Source organism: Mycteria americana, chromosome 14 (genome assembly GCF_035582795.1).
Source record: "Mycteria americana isolate JAX WOST 10 ecotype Jacksonville Zoo and Gardens chromosome 14, USCA_MyAme_1.0, whole genome shotgun sequence".
Taxonomy (NCBI): Eukaryota; Metazoa; Chordata; class Aves; order Ciconiiformes; family Ciconiidae; genus Mycteria; species Mycteria americana.
The window spans coordinates 3616940-3636625 of NC_134378.1; the positions used below are offsets into that span (position 1 = coordinate 3616940).

General features: G+C 52.2%; 1 protein-coding gene across 1 annotated transcript; it reads left to right on the plus strand.

Moving 5' to 3' along the window:
- Positions 1 to 1583: 1583 nt before the first annotated feature.
- LOC142416853 (uncharacterized) lies at positions 1584 to 15130 on the plus strand. Its single transcript, XM_075516939.1, has 6 exons — positions 1584 to 1792; positions 8347 to 8456; positions 8680 to 8776; positions 12778 to 13219; positions 14453 to 14480; positions 14597 to 15130. Exons 1-6 carry the CDS (start codon positions 1750 to 1752, stop codon positions 15128 to 15130), a joined length of 1254 nt encoding a protein of 417 aa, XP_075373054.1. The 5' UTR covers positions 1584 to 1749.
- Positions 15131 to 19686: the final 4556 nt, after the last annotated feature.

Sequence of the window (19686 nt, forward strand, 5' to 3'; positions counted from 1 at the left end):
CCTCCAGTCTGGGTGAAGGTGGGGGGCTCAGCATGTGCTGTGCCTGGGTGGGTGATGGCAGCTGGCTAGGGATGCTCCTCCTTTTTGGTCCTCCCCATCTTCGACACACTAATCTGGTCTCTTCTCTCTCTTTTCCAGCATCTCTCCCCAGCCCTGCCCTACCAAAGCTGGTGTTTTGGCCTGGCATCACCCCTGCCACGGGTAAGGGAGCTGCTCAGATGAGCCCAGGAAGACATGGAGTCAAAATACACATTTTTTTGTGAGTCCCCAGTGAAGCTGGGCAGCCAGGGCTCTGGAGGAGGAGGACCCATGGGGACTCCCAGCTCACTGCCACCCCTCCTCCCCTGCTGTGGTTACATCCGTGACCCACTGGTAGAAACCACTAACACTTTGTGTTTCCCACTGGTCCCCCTGGCTGTTACGGTTTCTGCAGCATCGTTAGCAAGTGCTGATGGAAACAACCTCACCTTCTGCCTGGAAAGACGTGCAAATCCCCCGTGGGCTGGAAGGGTCCTTAGGCTGCATCATCCCTGCTGTAACCTCTCTGGCTGATGGGAGTCCAGCCACAGCCCCCTGTGCTGGTGGGGCTTTGCCAGGCTTTGCTCATGTTCTCACCAAAACACCGGGGCCAGGGAACTGCTAAATCCCAGCCCTATAACCCCACGAACCTGGGCTCGAGCCCCCACCTCTGTATCCTGCAGCCAAATGGAGATTTGCTCTGGGTCCCACCAAACGTGCGTTTCAGCATCCTCAGCCTCCCCTTTTCCCTCATGCGGGAGCACTGATCTCCGTGTTATTTTAGCCTAAAAGCAGGAATCGAGGTTCTTGGCTCCAGGACAGCATTAATGCCCAGCACAGCCCCTCAGAGCTATAAATCCCTTACTACTCCATTACAGAGCAAATGCAAAACTGCATCCAAAGCCACCAGCAACGGGACGGAGCGTGGCTCTCTAACCGACATGATCCCAGGGCACTGGCATTTAGGAACAGCTCTTTCAGGAGTCCCAAAATATCGGTGGCTTTCTTCCTTCCATTGGACGTATAAGCACAGAGTGCAAAATAAATGCAGTTTGTAAAACATTCCTGAACCTCGCCTGGAGCAGGAAGGTGGGAGCTGGATGCAGGGGCTTGGCCGGTCCCCCCGCCAAGGAGCAGGTCCAGGCGGTTCCCCCGCCAAGGAGCAGGGAGCCTCCAGCAGAGCCGGCAGGGCTGCGGGCCGCGGGTCTCCCTCGGGCGCTGCCGGGCGTTGGGGCCGGCAGGCCCGGCTCAGATCCGGACTCGACCCAGGCAGGCGTGGGAAGCGGGGAAAACGGGGCTCGGACGGCTCAGAGACCCTCCGAGCGTTGCCTGCCCCGCCGGGGGCTCACCCGCGCCCCGGCCGAGCAGGATGCCCACTGCAGGGCTCATTTCTTGGCTCAAAGCAGCCGATCGTGGCTTCCCCGCAGGCCCGGCCCGGGCTGGCGGCCTGCAGCCCGCCCCGCGCCTGCCGCCGCAGCGCTGCAGGGGGAGCTCGCGCCGTGCGCAGCGCCCGCCTCCGCCGCCTCAGCCGCCTCAGCGGCCTCCTCCGCCTCCTCCGCCTCCTCCTTCTTCCCCTCCTTCCCCTCCTCCTCCTCGGCAAGTCTCTTGCGGGTGGCTCGAAGTTTCATCTCGTGCAAACTCACTGAGGAGAAATTGAGGACGGCGACGCCCCGCTCCTAAAGATCGCCGCTGCAGCCTGGGACAGCCAGCCCGGGAAGTCAACAGCAGCCGATGGCCGACAAAGGGCATTTACCTGGGAGCTGGGCTCACAGTCGTAAGTGCAGACACACATACAGACACACAAACATCACCCCCACCCCACCCCCACCCCCCCCCCCGCCTTCGAGGCCAATGCTCTCTGCCCACGCAGCCGGAGCAAGCCCCTTCCCCGAGGATGCTCCTGCACCACCTGAGCTGGGCGAACAGGTCCCCAGAGCTGTCGCCTGGCTGGAGCACTGCTTTACCCTGCAAGAAGTCCGAGTGAGCAGCGATCTTTGGGCTCATGCTGCTCGTGCATCATCTGAACTAATCCCTCCGATTTTCCTGCTTCTCGTGCCCATTTCCACGAGCAGCAGTTGGCCCTTTGAGCTCTGTTTGGCCCTTTGAGCTCCATTTGCTGGTGCTTACAAAATACCCCAGGCCACGGGCCAGGCTTTACGGGAGGACCTTTCCTCCGTGCCCCAGCAAAAACTTCCCGGGAGATGGGCAGAGGGTGGAGGTGACAGCAGAGATCGTGGTGACTCAAAGGCATCACCCTTTGGGAGACAGTCTGGATCTTGGGGTACGGCTGGGCAATCTCATGATTTTTAACAAGGACGGAGAATTTTCTCATCTGATTTTCTTTTCTAACAGCCAGAGAAGGTTCACATTAACTAGGATTAACTGTGTGCATGGAGAAAAGGGGAAGGTCCCCAGGATGCTGCAGCTGGGTGGGGGCCAGAGGGAGATTACGTGCAGCCCCAGGCACCCCAGCTCTTTGTGCGCAGTTGAGGGACGTAAGCCTCCTGTTTGCCCGTGTCCAATAAAGGAACTCAGCTCGAGGTCCCCCTGGGGTGTTTTGCTTCCTCTCAGCCTTTACCTTGTCTGGTGCAACCTTATTTTCCCTACTCGTAATTCCAGACTTTGCTCTGGATCAGGACCAAAGCACCAGCAGCAGAGGAGCTCCTGGGAGAATCGCTCGCTCCTCTCGGTATCAGCTCAGGTATCTCTGATACAAACCACATGAAAAACGGCTAAACAAGGAGGTTAAATAAATGTGTGCAGACTTATTTATGTATCTTCCACTGCTTGCTCTGGGGAACAAGTAAAAAGAAATTAAGGAATTAGGAGTTACTTATCCACCAGAAACACTTTTTAGTCTTTTATCTGTATTCCTCATAGGTACCATTTTCATATAAATATGAAGACAATATGTACTTAGGAACATAATGCATATAGGAGATATAAAGGACGTTGGATAAATTGGAGATAATTTAGCTTTTATATATACACAAATATAGATATACACATCATTACCATTTTATTTACGTATGTGTGTTTACACATACAGATCGTATATTTACATATTTATAGAAATGCTAAATGTATTGAATACTATCAGAGACAGCTCACAGATAAACTCTGTGAGCTAACGAATGTAAAAAAGAAGAAAACAAATACAAAATAGTGATAAATCGATAGCCTCACCTTTTTCTGCTGTTGCTAGAAGTAAATTACATTGCTGAACAAATACATTTTTTACCCCACAGTCTACGGTAGTGAAGGTGGTCATAAACAGCCTTGCTTCTTCTTCAGCTTGCTGGTTTTCTATTTTTCAAACAAAAAATACCACAACTTTCCTTGGAAACCAAGCCATAAGTATCACTTTGCCCAAAATCCACTTTTCCACTGAAATATCCCCCTTGGTGCTGCTGTTTGATGCCATGGAGGCACCAGGACAGCCCAGCATCTGCCTCGCTGCGGGGGCATGGTGGTGTGATGGAAATTGGAGCAGCTTTCATCAAGTCCTGCTTTAAAGCGGCACTAGACGGTTTTGCCTGGGAAAGTACACCTGGATAGGACATCACACACCGCTCCTCCCCTTGGCACGGTCCCGGCTCACCTGAAAGAGGCTGGAGAATTGGAAAGTGGAATTTTTAGTGTTGAGGTGGAATTTCACACCTTTTCTGAGATGATATTTCAGTTTTTGCTTTTTTATTTCTGCAATGGTCTTGGTGTTCCTAAACCGAATTGAACATGAGCTTTAAACACTGGATGCTCTCCTGAAAGGCAGGTTCCTTTGTCCGGTCTGGACCCCCACCCCAAGCATTTGGCAAAATACATGTGAAATTACTTAGTCTGTGCAGGTGAAACTCTCCCAGTGTCGTTCAGGCACTGGTTTCTTGGAGTGGCTTCTCTTCCACAGACAAGACAATGTGAGATGGTATTTGGAAACAAAAATATCATCAGAAGAGCAAAAGCCCGTCCTCAGTGGGGCTGCTTGCGCTCTGTCTGCAGCAGACGGCTGCCTCTCAGCTCCCTTTGAATTGCTCTCAGTGCATTACTTGGTTTTCAATTTCATTCCCTTTCCTAGGAGCAACCTCAGCTTTATGTTTCCCTTTTAAGCTGATTGAAATAAAGTATTTGAACAAATGTCATGGGCACTTAGAAATCTCTCCTCTGTTTACCCTCCTTTGCTTTCATTCTGTCCACCTTCTGCAGTACCAGCTCTTAAAGCCCTGAAGTGCTGTCTATCTAAATTAGTGCATCTTGTAGGCAGGGTACCATACAAATTCATTAATTTTTTGTATATTGGAAATATACCTTTATTAAGTCTCCATTCAGGTTTTTCCGATGGTTGAATAGTTGAGCTTCTTTATAAACCATCAGCAAAGAGATGGTGGCTCCTTGAGATCCATTAGGTACATACCTCTGGGAGCATGTTCTTCATCCAACAAACATTTATAGTCAGTACAGAAAACAGGCCCCAAAGAAGTTTTGTGTTCTTCCAAACTCCCTTCAAAACATCCACCTGCATGGTGCATGACTCCTGGAGGTCCAGATGGGCAAACCCAAGGGGCAGTTCCACCTCAGGGAGGTATTCCTGCACCCCCAGGGGTTGCACGGTCCCTGCACAGCCCCATCCCTGGAGCTGGAGATGATGTGCCTTCTTGTCACTGTAGCCACCCAGACCATCCTTCTCCTTCCTTCCTCCCCTCCACCCACAGGAGATGCCTGCTCCTGGGGCACAGAGCTACTGCCCTCCAGTTACATCTGCTTTGCATGGTGGGCATGAGGTTGGCACCCACCTGGGGGAGTATCATCATGTTTCTCCAAGCAGAAAAGTCCATAAACCTTTGGTTGAAACCCTTGGTTCCCCAGAGCAATGGGAGCAGTTCCATATATTATCATTTCCAGAGATGATTGTCAGGGCTCTGAGAACACTAATAAGCCTTAATGGCCCTGACCAGCCTCACCTGGAGCCTCCACCCACATCCCTGGGCCCAGGGCCTCTCTTTAAGCTCAGCAGTTGGCCTTCAGTTGTAAGCCATGCTGGAGGGGTGTTGGTCTGGCAGTTGCTGAACCTAGTCCTAAACCTGATCTGCGGGCTGACTCCCAGGATTGACCTCAGACCTGCTTCATCACCGTGATATTGCCTTATGAGCTGGACTCTTGGTTGGACCTGGCTGCTGTCTCAGGGTCTGCTCTGCTCACCTTGCCTGCTGTCCCTTGAGGAGCAGCCCTGTTCTTGCTGTTCCCTCACAGCGACATGGGGACTTGAGGCTTTGCATGGAGGGCTCAAGAGTAATAGTTTCCAGGACTCCAGGACTGTTTTTTTCCAGGACCTGTTACAATTAGCCAAGACAATTTCTGCCTCTGGCTTGTTGTGCACCTTCTGTTGGAGCTGGTAATTTGTCTAAGATGGCTTTGCATGATGTCAAAGACGAACTGCTTCACTTTCCTCGTGGATCAAAGAGAGCATCTTCTGTTCATGCTGCAAGATAGCATTGGAGCTATTTGGTGAGCAGAGAGCAGCTCCCATGCGGGGCAGGAGCTGGAGCACGTCTGGCCCAGGGTGCCCTTTGCAGCTATCCTGGGACAACAGTGACACAGTTCCTACTCTGAGGGGAGGTTGCCCAGGAAAGTAAGGAGCAGGAAGCTTGGGAGCATGTGCAAGGTCTCATTTCGCGCCACACAACAACATGCGGGGAAGGTAGCATGTGCTCTAGAGATGCAGCCTGAAGCACCTAACCCAAGTGAGGGCCCAGGAGTGTCTGAGCACTCCTGCCAAGGAGGGAAGGACTGTTTCAGGGCAGGGCTTGAAATTGTGCACCAACATGCTGAATCAGACATGGGACCACAGTTCCTGTAGGAAGCAATGAAGCTGAGTTTTGGTTTGACTCCAGTTTCAGATCTAGTTTATGCTATAGACTAGGGAGGGCACAAGGCAGGGAGGACAGGCCACTGGGGCTTGGGGGAGACTGGGAGGGCTTCTCTTGGGGATGGTGGTGTGTTACATCAGCAGAGCCTGGACGCAAAGCCAGGACCCCGGTTCCTGCAAGAATTGGTGGTACCAGGGAGGGGAAGGACATGTCTCTGGGGACCTCTCAGGCCATGTCAGTGAGATCCTGAAGGTACACCGTGTGGCTGCTGCAACCTTCCCACAGCCCGTGTGTGGCCTGGGCTTTCAGACTTGCTCAGCAACGCACTCCCAACAACGCTTTCCATGCAATTTGATTCTTCTGGGGTGAAAGCTGTTACCAAAAGGGTCATTCTAGGGAAATCCCAGCCTCTTCCAGGTCCACGCCCCTGCCCATAGCACCTGTTCCCATCCCCTTGTTTCTGCAGGGACTACTGGAACTACATTGGCACTACGCAGTGCTGGTGGTTGTGACTGTCACCTAACCCTCCCTGTCCATCCCCAGAAGAGCTCAGCAGAAGGACCACGGGGCGATGTTGATGGTGAGGGCAATGGCAGTTGCGACACAGCCTCCAGTGGCTGAAAGGTAGGGTAGGAAACACCATGCAGGATGCTCTGTGACACTTTCAGGCATGCTGATACCGGGTGGCCGTGCTGGCAGCCTGCTTCGGGCTCATCGGGCTCGGGGCACCAAGCACCATCTGAAGCAGAAGACCAGACTCTGCACGTTGCTACAATGTCCTTGGCTTGCACCCAGTTCATGCCGCAAACTGAGGCCCTGATCTACATGGCTTCCTCTAGGCATGATATTCTTAAGCCCTCACGTAGGTGGGAGGGCTGTTTCTGGACTCTGCAAACCACTCTGGTTTCCCCAGTGAGAAGCCCATTCTGCATTTCCAGGGCTCTGAGCACAGATGTGTTTGTTTAACTGATTTTCATAGGTTTCTTCCAGTGATGCAGGGAAAGTGAAAGAGCTGTGTACATTAAATGAAGGCAGTGTAAAAAAATCAATTTAACTCCCATCTGAGTTGCACAGAGAAGGGAATAAATTGAAAATTATTTTTAAAATGACAATTTTGATTGTTCCCACTGCCAGCTGCACCAGTTCCTTCTGCTGCAGGAACTGCAGCCCTGGCCAGGAATACTGGAGACCTGTGTGGGTCAAGCAGCTTCAGAGAACAGAAAGACCAGCAGAAAAAGTTGAAAAGTGCACACATTAATACTGGTTTCAGGCAGGAGTGAGAAGCACTGGCTGTCCAAGCCCACGACTTGCAGGGGTGGATGTAGACACACATAAAGTACTTACCTTGATCGTCCTTGAGGACGGGACCCTGGGGAGGAGGTTGGTGTTCAGCTGATGCCCCTTTCCAACCCCTGGTGCTGGTGATTACACGCTGGGTTAAGGGCAGGTCCCACCCATGGAGCAGCTCCACGACTGTCATGCTTGTCACTGCAATGTCACATCAAAGCAGATCTGGGCACAGTGCTCCAGGATAAGAATTTGGTGGTTAGAAAATATTTGTGACTCCTCATCAGCACTGTGGAGCTTTTAATGGGAAACTACAAAAGTAACTCCAAAAAGAATGAGATAATTCTGGTCAGTTTGCTTCTTTAATATGAACTTCCTTGGTTTCAAAAAATCTTGAATGTGCTTTTTTCTCTGCTGCTGGAAAGTTAAATGGAAACACCATCCTTTCATTTGAAAGAAGTGATTCATTTTAACAAAACATTTCATTTATTTTCTTCGCAATTTTGGCCCAAAATGTGAGGTGTGATTATTTGTAAGGAAAACAGGCTAATGGCTAAAATAGATGCAGTGACCAGACTCAGAGGAGCGATGCTGGATGTGGCACCTGGCCAGCCTTGTCCTCTTGGGCTACTAGGGGTGGCAAGGAAGCCACTGTCCCTGTCACTATGGGGTCCCATGGAGGAACTGCTTACCAGGGACCCATGCCAAGAAAGGAGGGGGTGAAGGGTACTTCTTATGAAGTGTGTTGGGGTGGGAGTTTGGGACTGAATAAGAGAACCTGGGGGTTGTCCAGGACTTATGGGATGTTTGGGGGAAGAGCCAAAGGAGGTGAAAAGATAAAGGTGGATCAGGGAGGAATGAACATGGGAAAAGGGGGACAAAACCAGCTGGTATTGAGAAAGATGATCGCAGCAGCCTGTCCCATTGAGTAGGAAAGAGGTCCAACAGGACAACTGGGAAAGGGATAACAGATGAGAGGAGTGCTGGTGCTGACCTGGCTTTGCCCGTCAGAAGGGAGACTTGCAGATCTGGATGCTTCCCTGGAGACTGCTCATCACCCGAGGTTCACGGGGCAGAGCTGCGTGGCCATGGCTGCAAACACCAACTGTGGCTGGGTTCTTAAGGAAGCCCAACCAGGGGTCTTCTCCAAGGAGGGTGGTTGTAAATATTCTTTCCCCAGTGTCCTCACAAGGCAGCAACGAGGTGGATGAACACTGGGCACATACCTGGCCTCGCCCTGTCTCAGCGGGTTGCAGGGAGGAAGAGGAAGGACCACAAACAGGAGAGAAGGTTGGAAATAGGAGCTGCAGGGACCCTGGGGACTGGGTGTGGAGGGGAGCAGGGGGGGGTGCACTTTGGGAGGGGACATGGGCTGAAGTTGAGCTGTTCCCAGCAGGAGGCACCTGGCAAGTCCCCCACGGGAATGGCTGCTTTCCCCGGGGAGGAGGCACTTGGCGGCACACAGGGATTTTAGCTGGAGACCTGAACCCTGTGTTCTGCCCTGCTGCCCCAGGTACCCCAGATGCACCCCACCGCATCACTGCAAAGCCCAGAGCCTGCCCCAGGCCTTCCCAGGCTGCTGCTTGCTGTGAGAAAAGGGAAAGTCCCAGGTGAGCTTTCTGAGAAACAGCGCGTCCCTGCTTCCGCGTATTAGCACATCTCTCACCCTGCACCCTGGCTGCAAAAAGTCTGTGTGTCCAGCCTCCGGCCGGCGTGCCAGAGCATCACGAGGGTGCCGGTGCTGCCTCTGCGATGCAGCGAGGGCAGCCCCACCGCATCGGGCACATGCCTGGGTCAGGTTTCCCGCTGCTCTGGTGACCTGGGCTACCCTCCAGGCCCAGGGGACAGGCAGTTGCAGGTAACCTTGGTAACCTGGAGTTGATGCTGAATGTTCAAAAATCATCATTTGTGACACTCATTGGGTGGATGACTAGAAAAATCTCTTTTTAAAATCATACATCTTGAGTTCTGGGTATTCAGTTTTGCTTTCTGAGCATGCAGCATTTCCATTTTCAGACTTCCCTTTAAAACCAAAAAGCAAGCTTATTTTTTGCCTTCATGTAAGTAACTGGACACTAGCCAGAGCAGGGGCTTTGCAGCTGCATGAAAAAAGAAAACCCTGTAACCCAAGCCCTGTAACACAGAGGGACCAGCAGCCCTGTGTTTAGGGATAGGTGTAGCTTCAGCCCCTGCAGCAGGAGCGTGGCAGGTCCAGCTCAGCCCTCCTGCCTCGCAGGGCTGTGCTTTGCAGCCCCCGTCCCCTCCAGCCCTGTTGGCTGCAAAGATGGGGGGGACCTTTTTTCCTCCAGGTGCTGCAAGTTAGGGGTGCAGGCTGCTCCCTGGGCTGCTGACTGGTTTCCCCAGCTGCGACGTGAACCTGTCCCCTTGCCAGGGAGGCTACAGTAGTGACGGGGGTGGCAGGTGGACTTCACTGAAGTGGTGCCAGAGTCTGCTCTGGACCTGCCCTCCATACCTGGGATGCCTTTAGGACAGGAGATGCTTTGGCACCTGAATGGTTCAGCCCCAAACCCAAGGCCAAAGCTGAAGCAGTAACACTTGTTCCCACTTGGTCTCTCCCTTCCATGAAAAGGCTCTGAGAAAACATCCTACTTGCAGGATTCGGCTCTGATCTAAATGGTAGGAAGGGGAAATTTGGCTACACTGGGTTGAAACGGGAGCAATCAGGGCACCAGCCACTGCTCCAAGAGATGGGCTGATTCCCCTCACCCTACTATACCCCATCCCAGTTAAACCAGCACCTACTTGTGCATCATCAGCATTTGCACATGCCAGTTGAAGCTTTCCTTGGACAGTCAAAGCATTTCCCTTGTCTCTGTCCCCATCCAGCAACCAAGGTGGGGAAGGGCTGTAAAGGCTGGAAAAGAAAATGGCACACCGTGTCTCACGGAGGGCATGTTCCTTGCTGCCTCGCTCTTTTGAGGACATTTGCTCTGTGCGGTGGGAGGGGACAGGGTGACAGGTTACAGGGAGCTTTTGGCTGGTGGAGCTGCCCTGTGTCCCAACGGCTGTGCTGTGGCATGGCCCAGGGTTGGAGGGGACGAGCTGGCAGGAGCAGAGATGGAAAACAGGGAGATCTCCCACTGTTTCCCTTCAAAAGGGAATAACTGGCAATATTGGCATATCTCCAAGCAGTAGTTGCAGAAATAAATATCTCCTTTTGAATGGCCTTAAAAAAAAAAAAAAAAAGAGATTTTGTAAATTCTCTGTTGCTAATAGTTAAGAAGTCAATCTCATAGTAAAACCCTTTGGTCCACCACAAACGCATCTGTTTGGAATTTCCTTTTAGGGATTTTCTGTTTGCTCTTTTGCTCCAGTTTAAAATTGCAGAAGATGTCTTACGAATGTAACTCCTGTCCTCCATGCAGCTGGGCACCATAATGACCATCAAAAAACTCACTTGGGTCTGAAACTGGGCATGAACTCCTGCAGGTTGTTTTTGGGGGAGAAAGGATTATGAAATACTTCCAGTCAAACCATCCCTCTTGCTCTGTGGGGTAAGAAAAGCGGGATTGATTATGCCTCATCCTGATAGCTTGGGGCTGACCCATCTCCCCTTCTCTCTCGTGTTCACTTACCCCCAGCCTCAGGTGCCTGTGGGATATTTTGGGGGCGTTTCTGAGGAGAACCGGCCATACCGTTGTAAAATCCCTGCCTGCACAAGCTCCTTCCCACATCTGCTCCCAGCCCGGTGCCAGCAATGCAGCAAGCCCACGGCATTGTTTATGGCCATGATGTGTTAACCCGAGAATGTGTCTTTGCTTTTTGAGTTTACATTTGCTCTCTAAAGAGGCAAATTTATTTATGCCCTATAATAAAAGCTGTTTGGTGACGGAACAAAAAATGCTTGTAGCAATTAAGCAAAGTTGCTGATGTACCCACAGCAGAAGGTTGCTCTGGGGAGCGCGGCTGGAGAGGCAGCGCGGTGGTGCTGGTCCATGGATGCCCTGTCCCTGGGGTGAGACAGTGGCCGGGGTCGGTGCTGGCCATGCATGGAGAAGCCTGAGCTCGGCCATGTTCAGTGGTGGTCTCAAAATCCCCCAAGAAACTCAGATTTCCCCTTGGCTCACATCTGAGAGGAGCACGAGGCATGGCCATGAGCACAGGAACGACGCGGGGAAGATCCTTTCTGTCTCGGCACGTCACGTCCAACAGCCAGCGACCAGCACGGGCGCCTTCGCAGCAAGAGAGTGCCTGCAACCAAATGCCAAATGTTTCTGTAAAATTGTGCCAGAATGGTTAACTTTCTGATAGTTGGGGGGGGCAGGGGAAGGGTTAAGCTTTCAAAACCAGAGCATTTTGGTTTTGTAACCAAAAATTCACACTCTCCACCCAAAACAACATTGAAGACCAGGGTACATTTGAGCCTGTCAGCTCTGCTTTGCTCTCTGTTGTTAAAAAACCCCGCTACTCCCCACCTGAAAAATGTTAGAGGGAAATTGAAAAATAACATTTTCCCCTTTTCCTGCTGCCACACCTGCTTTCCTTCAACAGCAACTGGCATTTCTCCAAGCATCTTGACAAGCTCTGCGCCGGCGGGTGCTGCTGGAGCTGGGTGCAAGCGGCTGGGGGGGACGCTGGCACCCGCAGAGCCCAGGGACACCCTAACATGGTGGGGTGCTGCTTCTCCCCAGGGGTGTGGGAAAAAGCATGGGACCTCATCTCTGATGAGCTCTTCCTCTGTAAAGGGAGGGGGTGAGGAAAAGGAAGGAAAGAGTTTGGTTCAGGTGTATTATAAAGAAGGAGAGACTCAGATATGAATCACAAGCGCCCCAAAAAGTAGTGGAATAACATCACTGTGATACTGAGAGTAGCAGCACAAAGAGTGGCTCCGTGCAGCGGCACTTGCAGTTGCTTCACCTACTCAACAGCTTAAAAGCATGGAAATAAGTTAAAACCCAAGTCCCTCGCGCTTTTTATCACCTTACTATCAGTTGTGCTGCAGGCTCTGCCACCTCCCCGGCTGCCTGCAGGGGCGGCAGCCTGGGGTTTGCCTGTTTGTGTCACACAGCTGAAAAATAAGGGCTGCACAACACCTTCCAACGTGCCCACTAATGAGGTGGGATGGGGCACGTACGAGCTGAGCACCTAAAGCTCGTCGGGGTGCAGCCCACCCACCCGGCATCTCTTATCAGGTCACCTCACTCGTCAGTGGATGCTCAGTGCTGCTGGAGCTGGGGTAGCCCAAATAACAGTGTCCGGGCTGAAAACCCACCAAGCTGTCTTGCTAGTGCTTGTGGACCATGGGTATTACCCAACCGGGTTGCTTTTCCTGCACGTAAAGGCGCATCGCCCAGCCAAAGTGCCTGCTCACGCCCTCGGAGCTGAGCAAACCAGAGCAGGACCTAGGAAGCGCTTTGCAAGCTCAGGGACAAAATATCACACTAACATCAGGGAAAGTGAAGGCGTCTTGGCAATTACTTCAGAACTGAGCTTGCAAGTCTGCCGGTTTTGTTCGTGTTCATCTGAAAGCCTTTGACACATCCGTGCTGTATGTTTCTTTTATGAATATGCAAATCAAAGCAGTGAAATTACAGATAATGATATGTAGTCAAAACTTTTCAGAAGTTAATGCATATTCCTTATTTTGCAGATTTCTATCACATTTGTATTTGCAAAATAGATGAGATAACGCCGCTCAAGAGAACAGCTTTCCTGTCACCGAAGCAGCAGTACACCTTTCAGATCCCACCCCGGAGATCTGCCAGCTCCCTTCCCAGCACCGGGGTCCCTCCTGCAGGGACGAGGGTCGCGCTGAGTGCCTGGGCAGCGGTGCCCCGGGACCGGAGGGCATTGCAGAGCCGAGCTGCCGTGTGGTTTCAAGGACTGTGCGGTTGGACCGAGGCACTGCCGTTCTCCCACCGCCCCACTGCGGTGCCGTGGTCCTGCTATGGATCTGGGACAAAACCCTGTGGGGGGAACCGCATTGGGTCCCAGGCTTCCCAGGCTGGCCGGGCACGGGAGATGGATGGTCGCCTGCGCGGGGTGCCCGGCACTTTGGGGATCAGCCACAGCAGCCTGTGCAGCCCGGAGGGGTTTCTCTTGGAAAAAAAAAAAAAATACCAGTTTGATCATTTGTTGCTGTCTTGCTATAAGCCCAACTTCAGATGCCACAGTAACATAATACCGATGCAATAAAATACCTCTGAAGATGAGGACATCTTTCCAAAAAGCAATTAATATTTTTTCAAAGTGAAGTTTTCAAAATAATGTTAAGGGGGAATGTTATATACAATACGGGGAATTTTACACAAATATTTGTTTGTATTCTGCTTTAGGAGAAATGTCAGAATGCTACTGCGTAGTGGGTTTGAGCAGAGTGCTCCTGATTCAGACCCATTCGCTGCTGTCCCTGCGATGTTCCCTGTTACCGGGTGAGACGCAGCGCTCACCTCCGTCTGTTCCTCACTCTGCTTTCGCTCCTTCCTGAGGGCTCAGTGCATTCACTGGGGCAGACATTCACTGGGACCTACGTAGGCTGCACTAGCAGGCTCCGTACCTTTGGCCATCAAGTGTTTCATGGCAAAGCCACAGGGGCTGACCCGCAGCACCTGGGCTGCTGGCAGCGCCTTGCCCAAGCTCTCTGCGTGCTGCTGGGCCTCCTGCAGTCCTTGGGCTGTTGGCTGGGGGCTGCCCACTCCTGCTCCTGGCTAGCCTAGTTCCTCAATTTCATCCTGTCTCTGCTGCGTTCCCAGTTCATCCCCATCAGCAGCTTCCTTTTGATTTTTAAGAGGAACCAGCCTGGGCTGCCATGGAGGATACCCATCGCCCATGGTTGAAGGTACTCATGAGAGCATCCTTGCCCCTCCCAGTCCAGCTCTGGTGGGAACTTGACCCTTTTCTGCTCTGTTCTCCCCCAAATTAATTTCATCACCTTTAATAATGCGCGTGGGAGAGCAGTTTCCAGCAAGTGACACCCGCCGAGGAGCCCAGCAGCGGCTGGCGAGCCCTCCTCCCTTCCCCCTCCTCTTTCTCTTTCTTCTTGCAAACACCTACATCCTTCCTGTATTGTTTCAAACCGCAAGATAATAAACTGAGAAGCAAACGCTGTCAAACGGCGAGTGGAAAGGTCTGCGGGGGGAGGTGGACCTCTGCACCTTGGGGGCTCCACCTCCCCCTGCAAATATCACCGGAAACCTCTGTCCTGCTGCTTGCATAACTGGGGCTGAGGTGCCAGGGTGCTCACCCTGAAACGGTGGTGCTTGGTCGAGCCCCTCATCTTCTCCAGCCTTTTTTGGTCATCGCGTCCCTCACCGCCTCTCCCGCAGCCCCAGCGGCCAGACCCAGCAGCCCAAGGCTTGTTGTGGCATGGGGCTCTTCTGCTGCTGGGAGCTCTTTGCTGGGTTCTCACCAGCAGTTATTTTAGCAAAGAGCTTTTTTCAAGTTTTTGAATAGCTCTTCTCCTCCCCCAGCTGTTGTTGGGCCATCTCCATCCTGGCTCTGTGTTTGCCGGGGGAGGGGGGCTGGATCCCCCATGCCGGGGTGGCCAGGCTGGGAGGAGGTGCTCCGTGTCGCACCCAGGTTCTGCTCTGCCTTGGGGATTTCGGTCTAAGGCTGCTAAAGTGAGCAAGAGCAGCAGCGGAGCAGCGATGCTGGAGGAGAACGCTGAGGCTGTCGGCACCCACACGGCGGGCAGGGGAGACACCTCCGGGCAGGCACAACCCGATGCTTCGGTGCTGGTGGGAAAATCCAGGGAAAAATCAGGAATGCCTCCCCGAGCCCGCCGCGGTCCCCCTGGCTTGGGTGCGGGTCTGCGGGCAGAGCGGTCCTTGTCCTGCATCGCGCCCGCTGTCTGGTGGGTTTGGGAGCCTGACTACCGAGAGTGGTCTGCTCCCAGAGAAAGGAATAAACTGGGGTCTGCCCATCTTGCTGCCCCTCGAGATGTCTCAAAAATGAGTCCCCGGGTGACCGTGTCCCTGCCCAGCAGCTCCGGGGTGGCCAGCTGAGCCGATACTCTGCTGCAGCACCCGACAGCCCCATGCCAGTGTGGCTTTGGGGTTGGATTTATAAAATGCCAGGCTTGCAAGGGGTGAAAGGCCATGAAAAGCCGGAGGGGTGGGCGTGCTTGAGTGCCCCAGCACCGGCTGGGCTGGGTGCTGTGCACGGCCCCGGGTGCAGGGTGCACCTTGCCCTGCACAGCGTGGCGATGCCCTCCTGCAGCCCTGGCTCCTGCAGCCCTGGCTCCTGCAGCAGGACAGGGATGGGACCACAGCGGGATAAGGGCCACTGCAGGACAGGGACCGCCACAGCACCAGGACTGCGGCAGGGCAAGACCAAGTTTTGTTTTCACCCAGGTGTAAATCCAGCACAAAAGTGAGCATAACTGCCTGGTGGCTGTCTGGGCCACGATAACTTGTGCTTTGGGGGCTGGGAGAGCAGAGCACGAGCAGCACTGTTGAACCATTTATGTGCAAAACGTGGTTGCAGACAGTCACATACGATCGAAGCCTGGGAGATGCATTTAGCTCATTTTTTTGGCTTTGTCTCTATGAAAACCCTGAGGAGTTTGCGAGGCACTAGTAAGTGCTCCTTACACGCAGGGTGGAGAGGGTCAAGAGAACCACAGAGACAAACTTTGCTTTGAGGAGGAGGACACTTGAGAAATACAGAACAAACTGTGCTGTTGTGATACCAGGTGCAGGGAGGTCTCCACGCATCCAGTAGCGGGGCTCTGAAATGCTGCCTCTCCCCCACCATGAGCAACGAAGAGATGCGGGGATAAAACATACGGTGACCGTGCGGGCTGTGTGCCCCGAAGCTGCCTGCAAGGGGGGTGACAGCCCTGCCCCACGTGTCCCCCAGCCCTGCCCCGCTGAGCCCTGTGTGCATTCAAAGTCATGTTGGCAGTAGATTATACTCACTGCTGCTTGAAACCCCAGAGCATATTTCATGCCTAAAACATTATAATTAGGAAGACTAGTGAAAAGCTGCAGGAACAGACGGCTCCTGTGACTCTCCAGGAACTGCCATCTGAGCGCCGACAGTTCAGGCACGCACCATATCATCCGGCTTCGAGGAAAACCTTCACTCAGGTTCGTTTGCCACAGCCAAACGGTTCCCTTGCACCTCTGAGATGGAGATATCTGGGAAGGTCAAGCCAGTTCCCAGACAGGCAGCATTTAATGGGATTTTGTTCTTGATACACTTGGAGGTTATCCTAGGGCAAATACGTAGGTCCTGATAAGAAAAGGCAGGGCTTCAAGGGAGCTCGGCGTACCGCTGTACTTCTCTGCAACTGGTGTCCCATGCTGTAGAGGGTCAGAGAGACGGTCTGTGTCTCCAGAAGCAGGGCTGGGTGATGCTACTTTGGAGGAGCACAAGGGCCTGGCCGTATCTGCAGTCCATTACCCCTGGACTCCACCAGCACCTGCAGCTGCAGCACTGAGCACGGACATGGGAATGCCTCCATTCGTCTCAGTCTCCACTTATGGGGCTGTTGTCCATGAATGTCTCTAAGCCCTTTTTAACCCTGATGGAACCTAATGGTACCTAACGTTACCCGATGGTACCTAATGGTTCCATTGCCATGCCAGTCCCCTTCATGGTAGGTCCTGGGGACACAGAATTGGGTGGAGCTGCCAGGCCAGCCGTCAGTTTGCAAGGGCAAACTCTTTCTGTTCCCCAAATGAACTGATTTTCTTAACATGCTGGGCAGAAATGCAGAGGGGAGTTTCAGGAGCTCAGCTACGTGCGCTCCACCTTTCTCGGTATCGAGGCCATATGGCATCCGATGCCCGTGGCCTGCGTTGTGTGCCGGGAGGAGCCGATGCTGAGCAGTGCTCGATGCAAGGACCCAGAATACAGCCGTGAAGCCAAGCCCTGCAGTGGCAGGCACCGCTGTTAACGCCAGTGCGTTTTGGTGGGTTGGCTGTGGGTTGACCTATTGCCTGAAAATGTGAATAAACCCGAACTTTGAGGCCTGTGCCCACTGATGCTGGGGGCTCTCTGCACTTGTGTCGTGGTTTGGCTTGGTGCAAAGCTGGTGGTTTAAAAACCAGGGTGCTCAAAAGTTACCGTGCTACAGCTTAAAACTGACTTGATCTAAAGCCACCAAAAGCACTGAAGGATCATCTGTTCCTTGCAGTGCGTTTTGAATCAGGCCCGTAGTGCTCGGGCTGGGCCGTTATACCCTTAGGCATGAAGTTTTGGGTTTTGGGGAGCAGCCCAAGCAATCAGTGGGGCTAACGATGGAGTAAGTGTGATCAGGACCCAAGGACGGACAGGCTCATGGAGTCTGGACAGCCTCTGATGATGGCTCCTCCACGCTTATCGTAGGGTGTGCCGAAACCAGTGCTGCAGTTACACTTCATACCGGCTAAGACCCTCGCCTGCTTTTATCTGTGCTAAACCATGCAGGAACATCAGTGGGCTGGCTGCTGTTACTGAACCCGGTGAGGGGTGTAGGAGCTGAACTTGCAGGTGGGTTGAGGCTCTGCTGTGTTGTGTCCTACAGAAAGTCATCTTTCTGGTCTGACATCAAGCAGAATAGGGCTATTTCCACCTACAAAAGGCAATATTACACAGTTGACTCTAATGAGGCAAAGGTTTCCCCAAGGAGAATATCCAAGCACGGAAGAAATTACCCATTTTGTGCTCACTCCAGTCTTAAAGAGCTGGAGTGATTACTTGCGTGGCTGCCCTACCTGGCGCATCCTGCAGAGGCCGTATCTCCAGGGTGCTGATGTCTGTGCAAATCCAGAACAAGAGACACCCCAAAGGGTTCTCGGTCTCCCCCCGGGAGGCTCTGCAGTGCCCTGCCTTCCTGCCTGGGCTGCGAGGGAAAGGATGTGTGTGTCGGCGGAACTCAAGAGAAGGATGCACTGGAGGTGCACTATTATCTTTTCATGGGAAATTTCTGGATGAAAGAAAAAAAATTAAAGTTTATGTCTCATTCTGTATTCACATTTTCTTTTCATTTTGGGTTTTGAGAAAGAAGAAATTATTCATGTCTCCAGTTCCTCCCTTCTCTCTCTCTCGTTTCTCTCTTCCAAAAATGAGAACACAAAGGGATGGATGGCAAATGTTTATAGGGAAGAGGAGACTTATTCTCTCCAGGTTTTTGAGTCTTTTCAACTCTATAGCTTTAAATAATGCCTGCAACTGTGTAAAAATGGCAACTTGAAAAGGAAAAAGTGAACTGTTGAGACATTTCAGTACAGAGAAAAGAAAAGAAATCAATTCTTGGGCATTTCTTGCTTTAATGCATTCAGTGTTATGATGGGGTCAAAAAAAAAACCCAACAACCTAGAAACATGAAACTCTTGATTGAGAGTCTTGAATTGCTGCGGGGGTTTAAGAAATCAAAATTTTCTAATCTGTAAAATGGGAACCGTGCATTTGTTTTGCAACATGACTTAGATTGCTTTTCAATTATTCAAAATAAGATATTTAGCTATTTCTTCCTTTATATCGGAGCCCCGAAGCTGATGTGGGCTTCGGTCTGTGAATGTTTCCAGTGGAATTACTGAATACTGAGAAAGGCCCTGAGTGCCCATGGTGTTTTGGCAGAAACACCCCTAAAACTTGGGGGAGTTTTTGTGGGTGGGTTTTTTTCCTACCTGCTTTGAGCCAACACTTTGGTGCCAGGGAAGGGGACAGCCCTGGGAAGCAGCCAGCTCCCCCGTGAGCGCTGCTGAAGCTGCAGCGGGGAAGCCGGGACTTGCCCACCTGGGCGACAGCGGCGAGTGGGACCATTTGTGGGCTGAAGCTCATTTTGCCCGTCGTGAGGTCAATTAGTGTGACTTGCTCTGGGCCTTATTAATTCAGCCTCACTTTACAGGCTGGCTCTCCCTAGAGAGGGCAGCAAAGCTGTGGTCCTCCACAACGCTCACGCGGTGACTGAGATGATACGAGAAACTCCCAGGAGATGCGGTTTGAGAGTGGAAAAGGCCTTCAAGTCCATCCTGTCCCACCTTTTTCCTTTGATAATTTTAGCAGCTGAAAGAGCCTCTCCATGTGCCATTTCCAGAGCCTTGGCAGGGAAACCGGGGGAGTGCTTGTGGCCTTTTTTTCTCTGCATCCCCCAGTCATTCAGGTGAGTGGGAGACAGCACGAGCCCTCTAAAGGGTAGCACTACTCAAGCCCTCTGCCAAAAGACCAGCCACAATTAAAGCAGTCAAATAAGGCTCTAATTATAAAAACTCCCTGCATAACTACAGAAATATTTTGTGTAAATTGCTAGAGAAAAAATTTAGTATAAACTGTGCTCCAAGCCAGTAAATCTACTTGCAGCGTAGCGCTTCCGGAGATGGTATCTAGCGAATGTCTGTGTGTTCCAGAAAAAGAAAAAAAGGTTCAATATGTTCTGAAATGCCTTTATCCTGTTTCTCTGCTAACTTCCCCCAAGCCGTTCTGTCTCCTGGAGAAATCCCAAATCCCTGGGACTTCTTCCAGCCCTCCTCTTTATTGTGGGAGTTACAAGCTCCTAATCGGGAAACAGAAATGACTGCACGTTACCTGTGTGCCCCAGCGGGATGGAGAGAGGCAGTCTGACTTTTGACGT

What these genes read in the sequence shown, in the direction of transcription:
- LOC142416853 (XM_075516939.1), top strand. Translation starts at nt 1,750, where the DNA reads ATGGCCGACAAAGGGCATTTACCTGGGAGCTGGGCTCACAGTC. An exon ending in GACCACAAACAGGAGAGAAG is followed by an intron (nt 8,457 to 8,679) that starts GTTGGAAATAGG and finishes CTGCTGCCCCAG; the next exon opens with GTACCCCAGATGCACCCCAC. An exon ending in AGCCTGTGCAGCCCGGAGGG is followed by an intron (nt 13,220 to 14,452) that starts GTTTCTCTTGGA and finishes CCTCTCCCGCAG; the next exon opens with CCCCAGCGGCCAGACCCAGC.